The sequence below is a fragment of the Sminthopsis crassicaudata genome, chromosome 4, assembly GCF_048593235.1.
Source record: "Sminthopsis crassicaudata isolate SCR6 chromosome 4, ASM4859323v1, whole genome shotgun sequence".
Taxonomy (NCBI): Eukaryota; Metazoa; Chordata; class Mammalia; order Dasyuromorphia; family Dasyuridae; genus Sminthopsis; species Sminthopsis crassicaudata.
This window is the reverse complement of record NC_133620.1, coordinates 348,014,346-348,031,994: the sequence shown is the minus strand read 5'-3', so window position 1 is coordinate 348,031,994 and position 17,649 is coordinate 348,014,346. Positions and strand designations below refer to the sequence as shown.

The 17,649-nt window shown below is 38.3% G+C and overlaps 1 protein-coding gene across 1 annotated transcript in view; it reads right to left on the bottom strand.

The window, feature by feature from the left end:
* SKAP1 (src kinase associated phosphoprotein 1) overlaps positions 1–17,649 on the bottom strand; it is a 380,445-nt gene that overhangs the window by 49,732 nt on the left and 313,064 nt on the right. The window contains exon 10 of the mRNA XM_074261261.1: positions 6,341–6,391. Within this exon, the coding sequence (XP_074117362.1) occupies positions 6,341–6,391 (51 nt within the window). The remainder of the gene's footprint in view (positions 1–6,340; positions 6,392–17,649) is intronic.

Here is a 17,649-nt window from a genome sequence, read left to right as displayed (position 1 = left end):
TATTCCACCTAATTATTTTTTTTTCCAGTCTGTCCATTTGGAATGAAAAACAAAAGAATAAAGCTTAATGCCAGTATTTCTCAATGTCTCTCCATGAATATACCTCCCCACTAAATACAAGGCTGGTAATTCAGAAGCAAAGCACTAATATATTCAGCATAAAACAGACAGAGGACCTAGAGCAATAATGACAACACTAATAACTAAAACAGTTATAACAATTAACAACAATTACAATGATAGAGAAGCTAATGGGTATGATCACTGCATTTAAATTGCTGGCGGAGCTGAGATGGACTTTTTCTGGAGAAAGAATGGGATGGAATCTTCTACTTTTTCGACAGGCAGAGATCCAAGTGCTTTAGTCTATTTTAGAAAGGCTAAAAGCCAAAGCAACCAGAGTGGAACCAGCTATGAGGAGAAAGGGAATAAATAAACCAAGAAACAAAAACGGGTTTGATTTTTTTTTCCCTTGGGTTAAAATTATGGGACCAGGCTTATGTCAATTTTTTCCAAGCTCACGTACTTAAGGAATATACCTTTAATATTGTTGAGATTACTCGTGTTTCTCTCTCTCTCTCTCTCTCTCTCTCTCTCTCTCTCTCTCTCTCTCTCTCTCTCTCTCTCTCTCTTTCTCTCTCTTCTTTTTGCTGTTGGGGTTAAGTGACTTGCCCCAGGATCACTAGGAAGTGCTAAGTGTCTGAGGCTGAATTTGAACTCAGGTCCTCCTGACTTCAAAGTTGGTGCTCTAACCACTGCACCACCTAAGTGCCCCTATGTGTCTGTCTCTTATCTGAGACCAGGTAAACGTCTCTCATGACAGGTCCAGAAATTAAATATCAGTCTCTAGACTTTGTTAGATTAAAAACTCTGTGAGTCAATACTTCCTATTCTTTTTTTAATACCTTCAATTCCCTTGGATTTTGTTTTTGTGTTGTAGAAGCAATAGGGTTAAGTGACTTGTCCAGAGTCACACAGCTAGAGTCTGTATTTGAATTCAGATCCTCCTGCCGCCAGGGTTGGTGCTCCATCCACAATACCATTTAGCTGCCCCCATCAACCCTAGCTTTTGACTGAGAAGAATGTGGGTTTGAGGTCCCTAAAAAGTTTAAAACTGAAAATTGAAGGCTCACTTGGTGTGTTCCTTTAATTTTCTTAAGCTAATGGGGCCTCACATTGGTCACAATATCTAACACTTCAAAGATCTGAAGGTTTTTCACTATATTTCCATTGTCAAGCTTGATCATGAGCCTCTGACCAAGAAAGAATCTTTGAACATTGTTGTGGTCTCAAATTTTATTATCTTGTAGCCTGGCCAGATGAGGTTTCCTTCTACAGACTATAAACTCCTTGAGGGCAGTACTTTGTACACATTAAAGTTCTATATAAATGCTAAATTCTTGGTATTTTTCATGTTTATTTAAAATACCTCTTTATTATTTTTACTTAAAGAAATTAAATATAACTTGTCTATAGAAATGGTATGTATGTCAAGTACATAGGAATTTTTACCCTAAGACTAATTTAGCTCTGAAACTCCACAGGAGAGTTAATGCAGAAGATGCCAATAAACCGAGTGTTATTTAATTTTATATCTGATTTGAACCCAGGGCTTCCTGACTTCGAAGCTGTGTGACAATTTCCCAGTGTCCCCAGGCAATTTTCCAAAACTCATCTGTAAGTCACAGATGAGTTGGTGATTTTCTTCAATGGAGTTTCTTTCTTTTTTTTTTTTTTTAATTAAATGTTTTTTCAATTAACAAAAGTCTATTTTCTTTTCCTCCCACCTCCTCCCACATTAGGGGGGGGGGGGAAAAGAAAAAAGTCTTTCTAACAGATATACGTAGACAAAACAAATTTCCACACTGGCCATGTCCAAAAAATGTTTCACTCTGAATCCTGAGTCTATCACCCCTCTTCAGGAAGTGGGGAAAATGCTAGCTATTCTGAAGAGGATAATAGCAATAATAGTGATGTTGTGAATCTCTTGCTCTATAAGTCAATAAGCAATTTATTAGACACCTACTATGTTCTGGGTTCTGTGTTAAACAGTGAGGATATAAGGAGAGGCAAAAGCTTGTCCCTGCTCTTGTGTATATATATATATATATATATGTGTGTGTGTGTGTTTGTGTAAATTTGGAGATAATCACCAGAGGGAAATGGACTAGTATTAAGGGAAATCAAGAAAGACTTCTCATCTGTAGGGAGATGTAGTACATAATTGATTGATTAGCCTCCTTTAACCTAGCTAAGTTGGGATAACAGTTGTACAGTTTGTTGCTGAACCAGTGCCTAAAAACCTTCTCAGCTTGGTGGTCCTTACTGGAACTTATTGTCCTCTAACCCAGAGTTTTTTCTATAGCCTAATGAGGTACCAGTGTAGGGCATTAGAAAAGAAACAAATGAATAAAACGCATGAAACAAAACAGGAAGACTCATTAAAACCATTCAACCTGAGCATGAGGAGGGGAGGGGCTGGTCAATAAGGTTCCAAATCCTACCTCTTTAAAGTAGAATTGGTTCAGACCAGGCAGAAAGATGCCATTTTCAGCTAACTGAACTGAGTCTGTCTGAGCCTTTAATAACCATTACAGAATGAAAGGTGTTAAAAGGAAGCAAGATATTGTAGCTTCTCAGCTGGGCTGGATGGAAAGCAAGAGAAGGGATCATGAATCTGCACGTACTACTGTTTTTTGCTTTTCTTTTTATCTTTCACACATAGCACAGTGCCCAGCACATAGTAGGCACTTAATAAATGTTTACTGACTGATGATTTAATGGGTTTTGGTTTGGAAAATCTCTCACAGTTCCTGACTGCCATCTTTCTACCCTTTTATTAGGTTGAAGTACAGCTGGGTAATGACTAACAACTGATGTTTGGTCTCAGGAAAATGCTGGTTTCAAAAGTTCAGGGCTACAAATACTTGCTGTGGCTGCCATATGCTTCCTTAGCCTAGTAATTCATTATAGTGGGGGAGACTTGGGTGGTAAGAACATCTCAGTAATGTAACGCTCAGCAGAGTAACCATTTGCTCTGTTCTCCAGAAATAGCTGAACTTCTGACTTCTATTTGGCTGAGTTTGCCAATGGTGGCCGAGCAATAATGACCTGTTCGGAGGTCTCCTTTGGTCAGACACTGACTAATCAAAGGAATAAAAAGTCTGAGGATGATTTGCTCTTCCAGAACTGGCTATTACATGACAGGGTACACTCAAGCAATGGCCTGTGATTTTATTAAGGACAGCATGGAGCAGTTTCACCTTGGGTCACCTATGTATGAGTGGCAAAAAGAAGAGATAAGCGTGAGTTAGTAAGCCCCAAATCAGACAGTTTTGTACTATAAAAGCAAGGCTGAAGGTTAGAATCCAATGTGATCAAAGGTGCTGAAAAGTCACTCATTAAAATAACCCTGTTACTTTCATGCTGTAAAGTGAACCCTTTATAGATTGAACAATCAATACTACAAGCCTGTGACAGATTTTCTTGGTAACAGAATAAAATAAAAGAAATTACAGTTTATAGGGTCATTAACACCCAATAGGGGTGCTTCCCCCACCTTGCAATGAGAGTTCTCATTGAAGGTCAGAAATGGTGACAGTTTTAACTGAACAAGCAAGGGGAAATGTACAGGAAAAGGGACCAGTATATTTAATTTTCCTGAGAAGTGGTGGTGGTGCTCAGATTTTAAAGGCAACATTCCTCTCAGAGGGATTTCCTAGCAGGATGAGCTAAGGAACAAGAGTTGTTTGCCTTTATTTGCAAAGACATATGGCATCTGATAGAGTACTGATCCAAGTGAGTTTCACAATCTGGAACTTGGGCCAAATCTTGCTGCCTTTTACACAGAGCTTCACCACTGTCTCTTTTTCTCAGGTCCCTCTTGTGTTTTATATGCCTTCAACCATACTGCCTGCCCTTTCTCTCCCATCCATGCCCTCCTCCCTCAGTATTCAAACTACTTTTATAGATAAGTGATGGGATCTGGATGTTCCATATTTGTGGTTCACTCTAAAGCTCCTTTGGAGAAAAGATACACTATAAATTCAATAAATATATAAATAAACAAATTTAAAAAAATTTCTACCCCCAGATTCTTCCAAGGGAGCAAAAATTCTTCTTTGGAATTTTAATCATTGAGACACCAATCATTACAACCAATAAAAAAGTAAAAAAACACAGGAGCATGTTTTAGGGCTTCCTATTTACTTTACCCCTTGGTGTGGGGATGGGGAGGAAACTCAAGGAACAAAAGGGAATTTTTCTTTTAAACTAAGTTGAATTATAGCCATTAGAACAGTTAAGGAAGGGGAAAACACACACACACACACACACACACACACACACACACACACACACATACACACACACAGAATTTTTTTCTTCTTCCCAAACACGAACCACAACAGAGGGGTGTGGGAAGGAGGAAATGAGATAAAGGACAAATCTAGTACTGAATTTTAGAGCCTTGCCAGAAATCTATTTCCTGAATGGTGGTAACTATGAAGCTGGGTTGTGGGAAACCTATACTTATTCCACCCACTACACATTCACTCACTCACATACACTGAATAGTTTCTCTTCTGCCAGAGATGGAAGTTTGATGGGGAAGAGAAGCAGGTGGGTAATGGGTAGGTAAGGAAACAGATTTTCCACTTGAATTCTGCACTGCGAATAGAAATCAGTGTTCCTGAGTAAAAAGCAAGGAACTACTTCTGGTTTCTATAGACAAGTTTTAGAATGCACTCAGCTTGGATTGGGATCATCCTAGGACCACTTTAAGTAGTGCAAGCATTCCTCCCAACATCCTTGTCTCGTTGTCTCTAGCCTCCCTCCTTCCTTTGATGTCTCTTTCTGCTTTCTCTCCCTTTGGCTGTCTGAGGTTTATGAGGCTGGGCCCTTCTCTTAGCCTTTGTTAAGTCATTTCCTGGAGAGGACTAACCAAGAAAAAAGGGGGTAGGAGGTGGGGAGGATGCAGATAATAGAAAGGGAAAGGGAAAGGGACAAAGAAAGAAACACAGTAAGGAAGAAGGGAAATAAAAATTGAGAAGAAAAGAGGAATACAAAGAGACACATTTACATAGAGATAGTGAGCCAGAAACACATCACAGACACAGGCTTTTATACTGAGATCTCTGTAAATAAGAAAAATAAAACTGGTTGGATTCTAAATCAGGCACAATTCAGGTATTGCTGATGGAATGAATGTCCTTGAGGTGTCACTGAAACACACAATCTTCCTTTCCTGACAACAACTGAATAGGCCCTGGGTGAGGCTTCCTGCCACTTAAAGAGGCTTCAGAGGGGCATCTGACCTCAGAAAAGATGGGTTAACTAACAGCCTGAAGCATGGTTAACCGTCTGGGATGAATAAGTTGTAATTTTGTATTCAACCAAACTGTTCCATATTCATTTCCAAATGTGCCTGGAATCAAACAGGGCCATCAGAAGTCAGCATCACCCAGTAATTCTATTTTTCACTCTACATTCACTTTTCAGATCTGACACATCTCCATTCCCCTCTGAACTTGCAATTTCTGGGCCTCTCAGAGAGGAGACATTTCCATTCTCTCCACTCTTAATCCTGTAGGCTCTTAAGAGATGAGGCAATTGCATGCAGCTCCACTATTCTGATTTAAAAGTAGTGAAAGGGGAAAAAAAAAGGATCTGGTTTAGATCTTCCTCTTACCTTTGATAGGAGTCTGAAGTGCTCTCCTAACATTAATTATTGAATATATTCAATTGCTTCTTAAGGATCATTCTATATTCTGCCACCTTTTTTTTCCCAGGGAATTTTGGTGTAGAAACACTCAAATTCTCCCTAATTTTCCCAGTCAGAAAGTCCAGTTGTGTTTATATTCTCAAAAAAGGTACTTTTTCCACTTTGAAGCTGACATATCCTACACAGTCTTTGAATCAGTCAGTAAGCATCGACTACATACCACACACTGTTCTAAGTGCTTCAGATACAAAGAAAAGCAAAAATATAGTCCCTGACCTCAAAGAGCTCACATTCTAACAGGATAAAGAGAAGCAATATGCAGATGACTATGTACATACAAATTATATGCAGTTTAAATGGAAGGTTATATCAGAGAAAGGCGTTAGAAACCCTGGGTGAGTGGAGGAACCAGAAAGGGGCTCCTGTCAAAAGGAAGCCTGAAAGGAAGCCAGGGAAAAGCAGATAGGAAAAAGGATGAAGGAAGAAAGAGGAAGAAAAGTCAAGAGGTAGAAGTGAGGAGGGAGAGCATTCTAAGTATGGGGAAGGAAAAGGCAAAGAGCCCAGGGAAGAAGTATTATGTACAAAAAGGCCAGTATGCATTAACCAAACTTTGTGTACCTCTTTTTGGCTGACTTCCGCTGCTGTCTTCGGCCAGAGCAAGTTCTTCATCTGTTGGGACAAAATTAAAAAAAAATCAATATTAGAAAGTGGTGCTGAATGGTGTTGAGTCATGGGACACTATGGTTGCCAAAGAAAATGAGCATTTCCTAAAAGGCAAAAGAGAGGTTCAAGGTGATTGTAAGACAATGCATTCCAAATGAGGAAATATGGAGAACTGGAATAAATGATATCAAAGAAATATTTCAGCAAAAAAGATGGTAAACTGGTATAACAGAATCAAGGTTCAAATGAAATAATAGATGGGAAGCATTTTGTAAGCCTTAAAGTACTATATAAATGCCATTTATTATTATTATTATTAGCCTGCAGTAACTAGGCTCCCAGTCTGATGATAATTTCATTCCCTGAGATTTCTACTGTACTCAAGCAATGTTTATAGAGTGCTATGAAAATATGCTATTAAGTTTCTAATTAAGTTTAATCTGTATTAATCTGTATTCTTCTGCATCTAGATTCCAGCTTCTTAAACTGTGGTTTGCAACCCCAAATGGAGTATTGTAAATGAATGTGGAGAACATGAAATTATGATTTATTATCAGTAAATGTTTGATTTGTATACCTATTTTATATATCTGTATACCCAAGGTCATGTAAGGGTAAAAGGGGTAGTGAGTGAAAAAAGCTTAAAAAGCCTTGGTTTAGATAATCAACAAAACAATAAAAAGTTTTGCAAGACCTTGAACAGAGATACATATGGGGGAAGGATAGGGGGATGCTTTTTAGGTGGTCAACAAATGAAGTCTTTTCAAAGAGGGAACTAGTCAAGGAGGTTCATCACTTGGCACTTGGCCCTAACAGAGAGAAAGGGCCCAGCAGAAGGGAGTTAGGAAAGGGAAGCCCATTGGTAGAAGGGTGGGATGCTCATCTGTAGCTAACTGCCAATATTTAGATACTCAGGGATCTTATCCACAAAGCTATCCTCCAGCCTTTCTCATCACAACTCCATCTTGTGTCCCTCTTGTCCATCTCTTCCCCTAATATTGCTTCATGTGCCGGGTGACTCCCTTGCTTTCTTCCAACATCATACAGCATACAGATTAAATGTTGATTGTCTCTAATTCTTGACCCCTGCCCAGTTCTTATGACAGGACTTGATTCAGGCCCTTCCCTAGTATTGTTGTATAGTTACTTTAATCACATCCAACTCTTCATGACCCCTTTTGGAGTTTTCTTGGCAAAGATACTGGACTGGTTGGCCATTTTCTTCTCCAGCTCATTTTACAATTGGGGAAACTGAGGCAAATAGAGTTTAAATAACTAGCCCAGGGTGACACAATTTGTAAGTGTCTGAGGGTGTATTTGAATTTAGATCTTGCTGACTCCAGGCTCAGTACTCCATGCACTGTCACATTACTTTTTTGTGTTTATTTTCCCTTGAACTAAATTTTAAGGATATATCAAAAGATTTGTGTGTGTTCTGGCTTAAACCCGGTTGAACTATAGACAAAGAATATAGGCAAGAGAAGACAGTCTTTGAATACAAGAATCAGGAATATAAATTGTTTTTAAACATGCATAAAATTTTACTCAAATATAAGAATATCTGATTGCATCAGTACAGGGAATATTTGATGTGCAAACTTGTATGTCACAACACAACACAAGTTTATGACTTGCTAATTAAGTCCTAGGATGTTGCCCATGCTTAATATTTATTATAAGACGTGGACTCAGTTACTTGGCTAGTAAAGAGTGAAAGACAGGGTTTAGACTCAGAGTTTTCCTGAATTTAAGCCCTCAGCATTTTACCTATTATATTGTACTACCTTTTATTAAAAAATAATAAAAACAACCCCCCCAAACATAAATAAAAACAAGTTACATAGCTTTAAAGAAGTGATCTCATTTCATAGAATTTTTCTAACGTAAATTTAGGCTTGATACTGGGGGGAGGACAGGAAGGTAGAGGAAATATGTGTTATAAGAGTTATAATTTCCCAATACACCTTTCCTTTCAACCTGGTTATATCTTTTCGTAAAAGCAGCAATGTTACTTAACTGCGATCTACAACTAAATTCACCTAGACAGAACATCCTACTTATCCACTGACTAAAATGAAGGATAGATATGGGAGATGATGGAGATGACACCTGAATATAGGAAATTGTCCACAAAGAAATAAATCACACTACACACACAGAGCATTCGTTGTACTCCCTCTTCCTTCTCTCTGCCATTTTTTGTTTCTTCTTCCTCCTCTGTTCCTACTCGTTGACTTCACAGGAAGAAAAAATATTAAAGTAAGATTGTTTATGTTTTTTTTTTTTTTCAGGTTCAGAGGCACCTGCTAAGGTGAAGAAGAGACTGCCCTTCTGCTGATCCCACGCAATTCAATCACACACAGAGAAAGAGAGATACAATTTGCTGTGTTTAGGCACTTTCTAAAGAGAGTTTACTCCACTTCTACTGCCTGGCCCAGCTGTCTCCTCTTCCCAATTCTAATCAATGTAAATTAGGTCAGATCTCCACTGTGAATTACAAATTGGATCCGAAATTGTAGGGTCACCATGACTGCTATTCCACCTCCTCCTCCCCCGCCATTAGATGGGAAGCTACACCAAAGATCTTTTCTAAATAAATCAGACTTTATTGTAAAACTCGGCCACTGACGAGACATAACCTCATTAGCATTGATTTTAAAATAAATTATTGAAAGTGGCTTGCCTGCTCTTTGCATTTGTAAAATAGGAGAATGTAAATGTATTTGCAATGATAAAAAAGACAACCCAAACTTGATTCCTTTATCCTTTCAGACAACAGCACTTAATCTGGTCAAAGCACAAAAATGGAAAAGAAAAAAAAAAGTCTGTTTCTATGCTGTTCATTTCCAGATCAGACACTCTGTCTTCTATGAGGCTTTGGAATTACCTAGGGAAAAAAAAAAGAACTCTGGCCCTATATATCTTAAATGCCATTCACTATTATCAATGAACTCTATAGATGTGACTCTGGCAGCCCTAAGCCCCACATCTGTGCCATCTAACACTCTACTTGCCAGAGGAGATGAGGGTGGGGGACAATCCAAGAATTTGACTTTGATTGCCAAAGGTTCTTGGATGATATTGTCAATCAGTGATATAGTTATTGGCTACATGTTCAGTTCTTCTACTAGATTACAAGATCCTTCAGGGCAGATGTGGTTTCTCATCTCTATATTCCTATCAACTAGAGCACTTGTATCTAGTATGGGCAAGTTAATGGGGACAAAGTAACATAGTTACCTTTATAAACTTTTACACTAAACCTTTAAACTTTTTATACTGTCAAAAAACTCATTTTTTTGGGGTGTGTTATATTCTTATTTTGTTGCAACTACTTGATTTATCCTATTTGTCATTAAGTTCACAAGAATGATTCTTCATTGTGAAACCACATTTTTCCTCACTGGATATTAAGTAAATCTTTGATAATCCACTTCCCAAGTGTAGTCTAAATTATAACTTCTAGGTTTTCAACAGGATTTAATTTATGTGAGTTTCCAGACCACTGAAGTATCTTTATCTCTATTTCTTGGAAATACTTTAAAATCTTTAATGATGTATGGTATGGTATAAAGTTTTGTTGAAGTTTCCCATCTCCATATGGGAATTTTTATAATTTTATAACAATTTTGATTCTCAATATATCATTATATTTATCATAAGTTATCATTCTCCAATGTGGACAAGACTTCCAGACTCACTGGAAGTAAAATTCTCCTAAACATTTTGGGGCAGGTATTTTATTGTTATTTGTTTGTCCTTCAAAAAGGACCATGACATCAGGGAGCTGATGGCCTGACAAGCAAGTGAATTGGATTTCAGTGAGGGAGGACTGTGCAAGACCAATTGCCTCACTTTCCCCTCCAGAGCAAGATATAGACCAGGATGACTGGAAAAGGCTCTGGATGCACCTTGACCTTTTTAAACTAAGGTCTTTCCCAGATCTCTGTTTGACTGAAGCCCCATCCATTTAGATGTTTTACAGTGAGATGGAGATACCTAGATTTTGTAAGCTCACTTAGACTACTTCTGACATAGGTTTTACATGAAAGTGAATTTCTTCAGTAAAAATTAACTTTTTCCAATCTTTAGTACTCCAGTTTTTGTATTGTCTTGCCTGTAACACACAATTTTTTTTCCCTTAAATAAGCAAGTTATAAACTTTAAAAAAATTAGTCTTATACTTCCAACTTCAAGAAGCCTATGTCTCACTACAAAAAGATCAATAACATGTTCCTACAGCTGTGAGGTCTTTGCTTATAATTGGACTGTCTTGCACAATAGTTTATTGTTCTTAGTTTATATTTTCCACCTTATTTTTCTTTGCACATTAGTGTGGCTGATTGTTTCATTGTGAGCTTAAGTGATTGCTGAAATGCTTGACTTTCCCAAACCAACAGTTGCTGCAATCTCTCTCTCTCTCTCTCTCTCTCTCTCTCTCTCTCTCTCTCTCTCTCTCTCTCTCTCTCTCTCTCTCTCTCTCTCTCTCTCTCTCGATGTGTATATATATATATATATATATATATATATATATATATATTTTTTTTTTTTTTTTTTTTTTTTTTTTTGCTGAAGCAATTGGGATTAAGTGACTTGCCCAGGGTCACACAGCTAGGAAGTGTTAAATGTCTGTGGCCAGATTTAAACTCCTGACTCTATCCACTGTATCAGCTAATTATCCCCTGCTGCAATATTTTAAACAGTTGTTGAAGTATGCTGTTTCAGAGCTAAAGGTTTTGCATATTACTATAAGGAAATATATATTGCTATATTAAATAAGTTTCCTTATAGTATTATCTATTCTTTTAAACTATGGAGTTAAAAATGCAACAAAAGAGAAGAATAAAATGTGTGTATGACAAAATCGAATACTCTGGTGAGAACTAACAAAAGTGAGGAAATCAGCGGAATTCAGTTTCATAAGGTCAAGTTTACTTGTTTTAAGTCAATTTAGTGTCACACAAGCATGAAACCTTAGCAAAGTCATGGCTTGTTCTAGTGATTTGCATACTATTGTAGATACTAATAAAAGTTGTATTAAATTTATTGAGTTGTATACCAGGATCTCTAAGAATAGATCACATCCATATCATGAAGACATTCACAATCAGAGCTGAGAAAAAATTGTAAAAGTCAGTGAAAGGCATATCCCAGATGTTGAAAAATAGAGACAAAAATGCACTACTGCTAGAGTTATAAACTGATTCTATCATTCTGGAGAACAATTTAGAAAGGTGTCCAAAGGGTTATAAAGTTGTACATAGCCTCTAATGCAGCAATACCACCACTAGGCTGATTCTCTAAGGAGATCAAAGAAAAGAAAAATATACAAAAATTATGTAAAAATGTTTTTAGTGTTCTTGTGGTGGCAAAGAATTGAATATTGAGGAAATGCATTAGGAAATGGCTAAACAAGTTGTGGTATATGACTGTGACAGAATACTATTTTGCTATAATAATTGATGAATAGGTTGCTCTTAGAAAAACCTGAAAAGACTTAGATGAACTGATACAAAGTGAAGTAAACAGAAGCAGCAGAACAGCGTGCACAGTAGTAGCAACACTGCACGATGATCAACTATGAAAGACTTAGCTACTCTGATTAAGATAATGATCCAAGACAATTCCAAAGGATGTATGATGGAAAATGCTAAACACCTCCAGAAAAAGAACTGATGAACTCAGATATTGTTTGAAGCACATCTTTCCACTTTCTTTATTTTTCTTGCCCTCCCCTCCCCCCCCCTTTTTTTTTGGCAATGTGTCTAATATGGAAACATGTTTTACATGACTTCAGGTAGGATGGATATCATACTGCTTGCCTTCTCGTTGTGTGGGAAGAAAATCTAGAGAGAAGGAGAGAATTTGGAAGTCAAAATAAAAAAAAAAAGGCCTGTTTTATAACAGGGGTGTGAATATAAATGTTAAATAATAGTTGGAGGTGTGTGTGTGTGTGTGTGTGTGCAAGAGTGGAAGAATATACCATACTTTTAAGTTTAATTTGCATTACTTCTACTTTTTAAAGTCTAGACAAGTCTATAAATCATGATTTGATTTGTAGTTTGTAGATTTTTGAGGTATAAATGTTGTTCACATGGAAAATGTAACAACTTTAATAATCAGCTGTGAGAGTCAGTTTAAGCTGGCTCCTACATATTTTTGCTGTGTACTCTGTTATTATCTTTTTAGCAACATGGGTTACCAATAGTTGCCAACTGGCTGACTGATTACTTGGCTTGGCCAATATTTTATCACTGAAGTCAGGGCCTCTCTTCTTGATGTGATATTAAAGCTGATTATTTTAGTTTTGATAATCTAGCCAGGATTCTTGATTAAAACACAAACTAATGATCTTCAAACCTCATAGGAAAGAAGTCTGCTGGCTAAAACTTTCATGCTCTGCTCCCCAAACCCCTTCAAAAAAATAAAGTTCTCATCTTCTATCATTCCCCTATTCAGCCCTTCTACTTGAGCCATAATTTTAGTTTTTAATCAATTGCAATGGAGAGGGCTATTTTATGCTAAAATATCAGCTGAACTTCTCTTTAATAAAAATATCACTCAGCATTTCCATCATTGAGCTTTGTAAAACACATCAGGTATAAATTTTGTTATTAAATATTAACATCAGTCATCAGGACCTTCCTTGCAAGATGACATGGAAATCCTCAACCTCAGATAGCTATTAAGGAGCTAATTTTCAAGATATAATTGATCTCTTTATCTGAATCCCAAATATCCAAATGTTCCTATTCATTCGTTTGTTTAGTAAGCATTTATTAAAAACCTACCATGTATAGGCACGTAATGCTAAGCCAGTACTAGATTCTGACAATACAAAGATAAAAATGAAATGGTCCTGCCTTCAAGGAGTTTACAGTCTACAGAGACCAAACACAATGCAATTTTATAGGGATGGGATAAATAAATAAATACAAAATATATAAAAAGTAAATACCAAATAACTGGAGTGGGAGAAGGCACAGATACCTAAGGAAATGAGTAATATCTTCATGTAAGTAGGGATACCTGAGTGACTCTTAAAAGAAATGAGGGATTCCAAGATATGTGTCAGGTATATGGGGACAGCCTATGCAAAGATAAGAGACTGTCGATTGAGAAAGTAATGAAGGAAGTTCATCTAAAAAGTGATAATATGTGAGACAGAACAATGCCAAATGGGCATCCAGTGTATGAAGAGTAGATTCCATTCAACATTTTTTGTCCAATAATAATATTTCTAATGAAGGGATAAAAAAGAGAAGATCCATTTTAAAAGGATATACAGAATTGGGCTTCCTAAGGCACCTGGCTTCTTTCTGAAGCTTTGTTTTGATACCTCTAGATAAAGAGAGAAAGAACAGTTAAAAATACCTAGTTCTCAAAAGAAGTGGGGGTAGGAATAGGAAAGAAATCATTTCCCCTCAAAACAAAGCAAAGCAACAGAAATATAAAGAGGGCTGAGTGTATCTAGACCATGTAATAAAGGCTCTGATGACAGATTTGCCAAACATGCAAAGATGGATGAATCCAATGAATCCAATTCCAAAGGGAATACATAGAAAAAGCAGAAATAGAAAGTATTATACAGCATAGCATGAGCATGTTGTAAATCATAGGGAAAGCCCAGAAACTTTTTAGTCATTTTTAAAAGGGACAAGTGAGAAACGGGGTTAGTGCTTGGAGCTCTCTGATGGCACACCTGTCACCTTTGCTGTTGTCACTTATAATAATTTGCATCCTGTCTCCAATGAGAACTCCTGCTGAGTTGAATATTTCACTCAGCTAGTGCCAGTAACTTTCCTATGAAATCAGACTTTTAGTGCTGCTTATAAATACCTGTAACTTCTATTTTATGTGTGTCTACTCATGTGTAACTCTGCTCTTTTGAAAATGAAAATAGCTCTTTCCATGAGTTTTTTTATTTATTAAAGCTTTTTATTTTTCAAAACATATGCATTCAACATTAGCCATTGCAAAACCTTGTGTTCCAATTTTCCTCCCCTCCACCCGGTTCCCCCACGTTCTCCCTTAGATGGCATGTTAAACTCCATGAGTCTTTAAAAACACTCACATCCACCTATCTACGCACCTATACCGCAACAGCTACTCATAACACTCATAACACAAGCAAGTTCTTAGACAGAAATACTCCCCTTCCTCTGGATAGATTGCTCAATAGCGAAAACAAACAATTCTACAGGAAGCATTGTTTTCAACTGAGTTAGAAATTTTAAAAGAAACCTAAACAAAACAAAAAATAATATGCATTTATTATAAAGCAGTCTATTTTATAGGTCAGTAATAATCCCTTTGGGGGTAGTGTGGGCAGCTCCGGAATGTACATAGAAGTCTCCTGGCTGGGTTCTTCATCTATTTTTTTTTCTTTCAGTTTACTGGAAATCTCTCTAGAGAACAGAGTTGGATCCTGTTGCTATCACAGCTGCAGCAGCAGGTCCAGTTACAGCTTCTTAATGGCATCTCTCAGGTACCTTCTTAGATTCCAGCCCCAAGACCTTAGACAAACAGAATATGATAAAGTGGCCTTTTTGGGGGGTTATCCTGACTCATAAGTGGGGGCTCTTAGTTGGGTGCAGAATAACATCATCTAGGAGTGGGAAAGGGACCTCTGAGAAGGCTTTCCATTTTCCCTGCATTACTTTCATGTTTTCCTGCTGTGGTTCCCTGTGGTTTAATCTATTTCAAATGTGATCTTAAAATCAAGGGCCCCCATCTGCTCAGCAAGGATGTGCAGCAGCCCCATGGGATAGCTGGCTTAAAACCAGGGCTTTCAATATTCTTATTGTGGCCAACATCTCTCTGGTCCAGCCAAAAACCTCCTATGGCCTGGCTTCCCCCCAGAGGAAGGAACATTTCAGAACTACTCCCCAAGTGAACTATCCTGACATAACTGCACTCGAACGATCGGATGCTGTGATCATTTTTATGTGCTTTTCATCAAGCGCCCAGAGTAGAAGGTTGATGGGCTGGGAAGCAGGAGGCCCTGAGTTCAAATCCCATTAACACCTTGTAAGCCTCCTTGGGAGAAGCAGTTTCCTGACACTGATAAGATATCAGCCCCTTCTATTCACTATGAAGTCCTTCGGTACTTTGAGGCAAGAGGGAAATCTCAATTACATAGCTTCCCTTACTGCTGAGATGATTAAGAGCATGTGGAAGTCTCTCTCTGGTAGGGGATGGGAATTAGAGGCAATGTAAGTGCCCAGCATTCTTCCCATAGCCCATTTACCTGGGATAATCTAACCAATATTAGAGGCAGGAGCTATTTGATTCTGCGAATGGGGCTGCCACGTTAGCACAATCCAACGCTGACTGTCGGCTGTCCCTACACCCAGCACCTGGCCCCTGCAGTAAAAATGGGCCTGAGCAGAAGGTATGCCCGGCATCCCATCTGCTCAGGATTTTTAATCTCACCTGCTTTAAACGAGAGCACAGACACAGACACACACATGTGTAAGAGCTGAAAATTTCTAACTGGACTGCTTAAGAGAGTGAATTTTAATTTTTATTTTGTGCTGTTAATTTTTTTTTAGTATTCTGGTGAACCCTATGGATCATCCACCCCACCTTCTTAGTATAATGCTTTTAAGTGAATAAAATAAAATTCTTAGGATTACAAAGGAAGCTAAATACATTGAAATGAACTTGTGATTTTTTTCTCATTCAAATTCATGAACCCCTGACATCTATCCTGGGATTTCTTGAGGACCAATGGATCTCAGATTAAGAAAACCAAGTTTAAGGGCTGGATGGGGGACGGAGGGATACAGGGGGAGAGGACAGTGAAAGGAGGGAGGAAAAAAGGAGGAGACACAGAGAACCAGAGAGGGAGAAGAGCCTCATTCTGCCCTCTCTCCCTCCCTCTTCTATGGGCCTAGCACCAAACTGTGCTAGAGTAGAAGCTGAGGGATGAAGAATTGTGGCTGAAACATTAATATAATAATTAAATGCCAATATCTCCCAGCTGCAAGGCGCCCTGTAAGTGTGGTGATGGATGGAGGCTTTTAGGAAAAGGCCTTGGGAAACCTGGCACTGTATTTTCCTTGGTAACTTCTGAGGCATGTTGGTTCCAGCTTCTCTCTCCTCAAAGAGGGAGAAGATATGGGGCTTTCCTTCTACCATGAGTATGGCCCATTTCCCATCAAGCTTTCCATCTCCAGACTGGACAGCTATTCCGGACATGGAACCTGTCTCTTTCCAACATAAAGCAGACTGGTTTGCTTGCCAGGGCAATCCCCTTGGATCTAGTGAAATTCATCCAAGTTGGCATGAATTTTGGCAGTATGCCCTCATACCCAGGGCACTTCCATATTGGTTGGGGAAGAGGCAGAAGATAGGGGAAGAGATGGTAATGAAAGATCCAATCACATCAGCTCCTACTTGGGGTAGGAAGATGACATCCAAAGTATTTCATTGCCTCAGAGTGCCTGGGTAGAAGTACCAGCTCCAGAGACTGCTTTTATTTTATCTTGCCTTGCTCCACCAATCTCTGAGTCACCCCACCTCCATTTTTCCCCCCTTAGAACTAAGAATGGTGAATGAAAAGACTATTTTCTCTTTCTCAGAGATCTGTTCAATGAGGTTTCCACAGAGCACTCTTCCACAGCTGTAACCCTAAAGTAGATTGTCAACTGGATACTTCCCTGAGCTTGGGTGGAGGGCGGGTGAGTTGGAGTATGATATAATTTGGAAGACCCTAGCCAAATTTGGGAGTGCATCTCCTTTTAGATGGCGTTGTGAATTAGATCCATCTCTGCACCCCTGCTGTTGCAATGGCGCAGACTGCGAAAGGGAAGATTCTCAGAGGAGCTGTGTTTTAATGTAGCAATTTGATTCAATTTTCCACTCTATAAAATTACCCATCACTGCTCGTTGCTTTCTAACAGACACCTTCACTCTTAATTTAACAATCCTATCGAATTCTGCCAGGGAAATTGGAAAAATTTATCACCTGTGAAATTTTATTTTCCTTCGGTTGTATCTGTTTTTGTAAAACTTCATTAACGACGATGACTTGCTGGGGAAATTATCATTTTTTTTTTAAACTTGAGACACAAGAAATAGCTCGACCTCAACCAAGGCTTCATTTACATAATAAAACACCACAACAAAGAGCGTTGAAAATCGGGGGATTGGCATAGGCTGGAGGTATCGCAGAAAAGGTTGGATATCCCAAGGACTTGGTTGGGTGGTGTCTGAAGCCCCCACCCAATTAGGGAGGAGTTCTGGGGTCTTGGAAACGT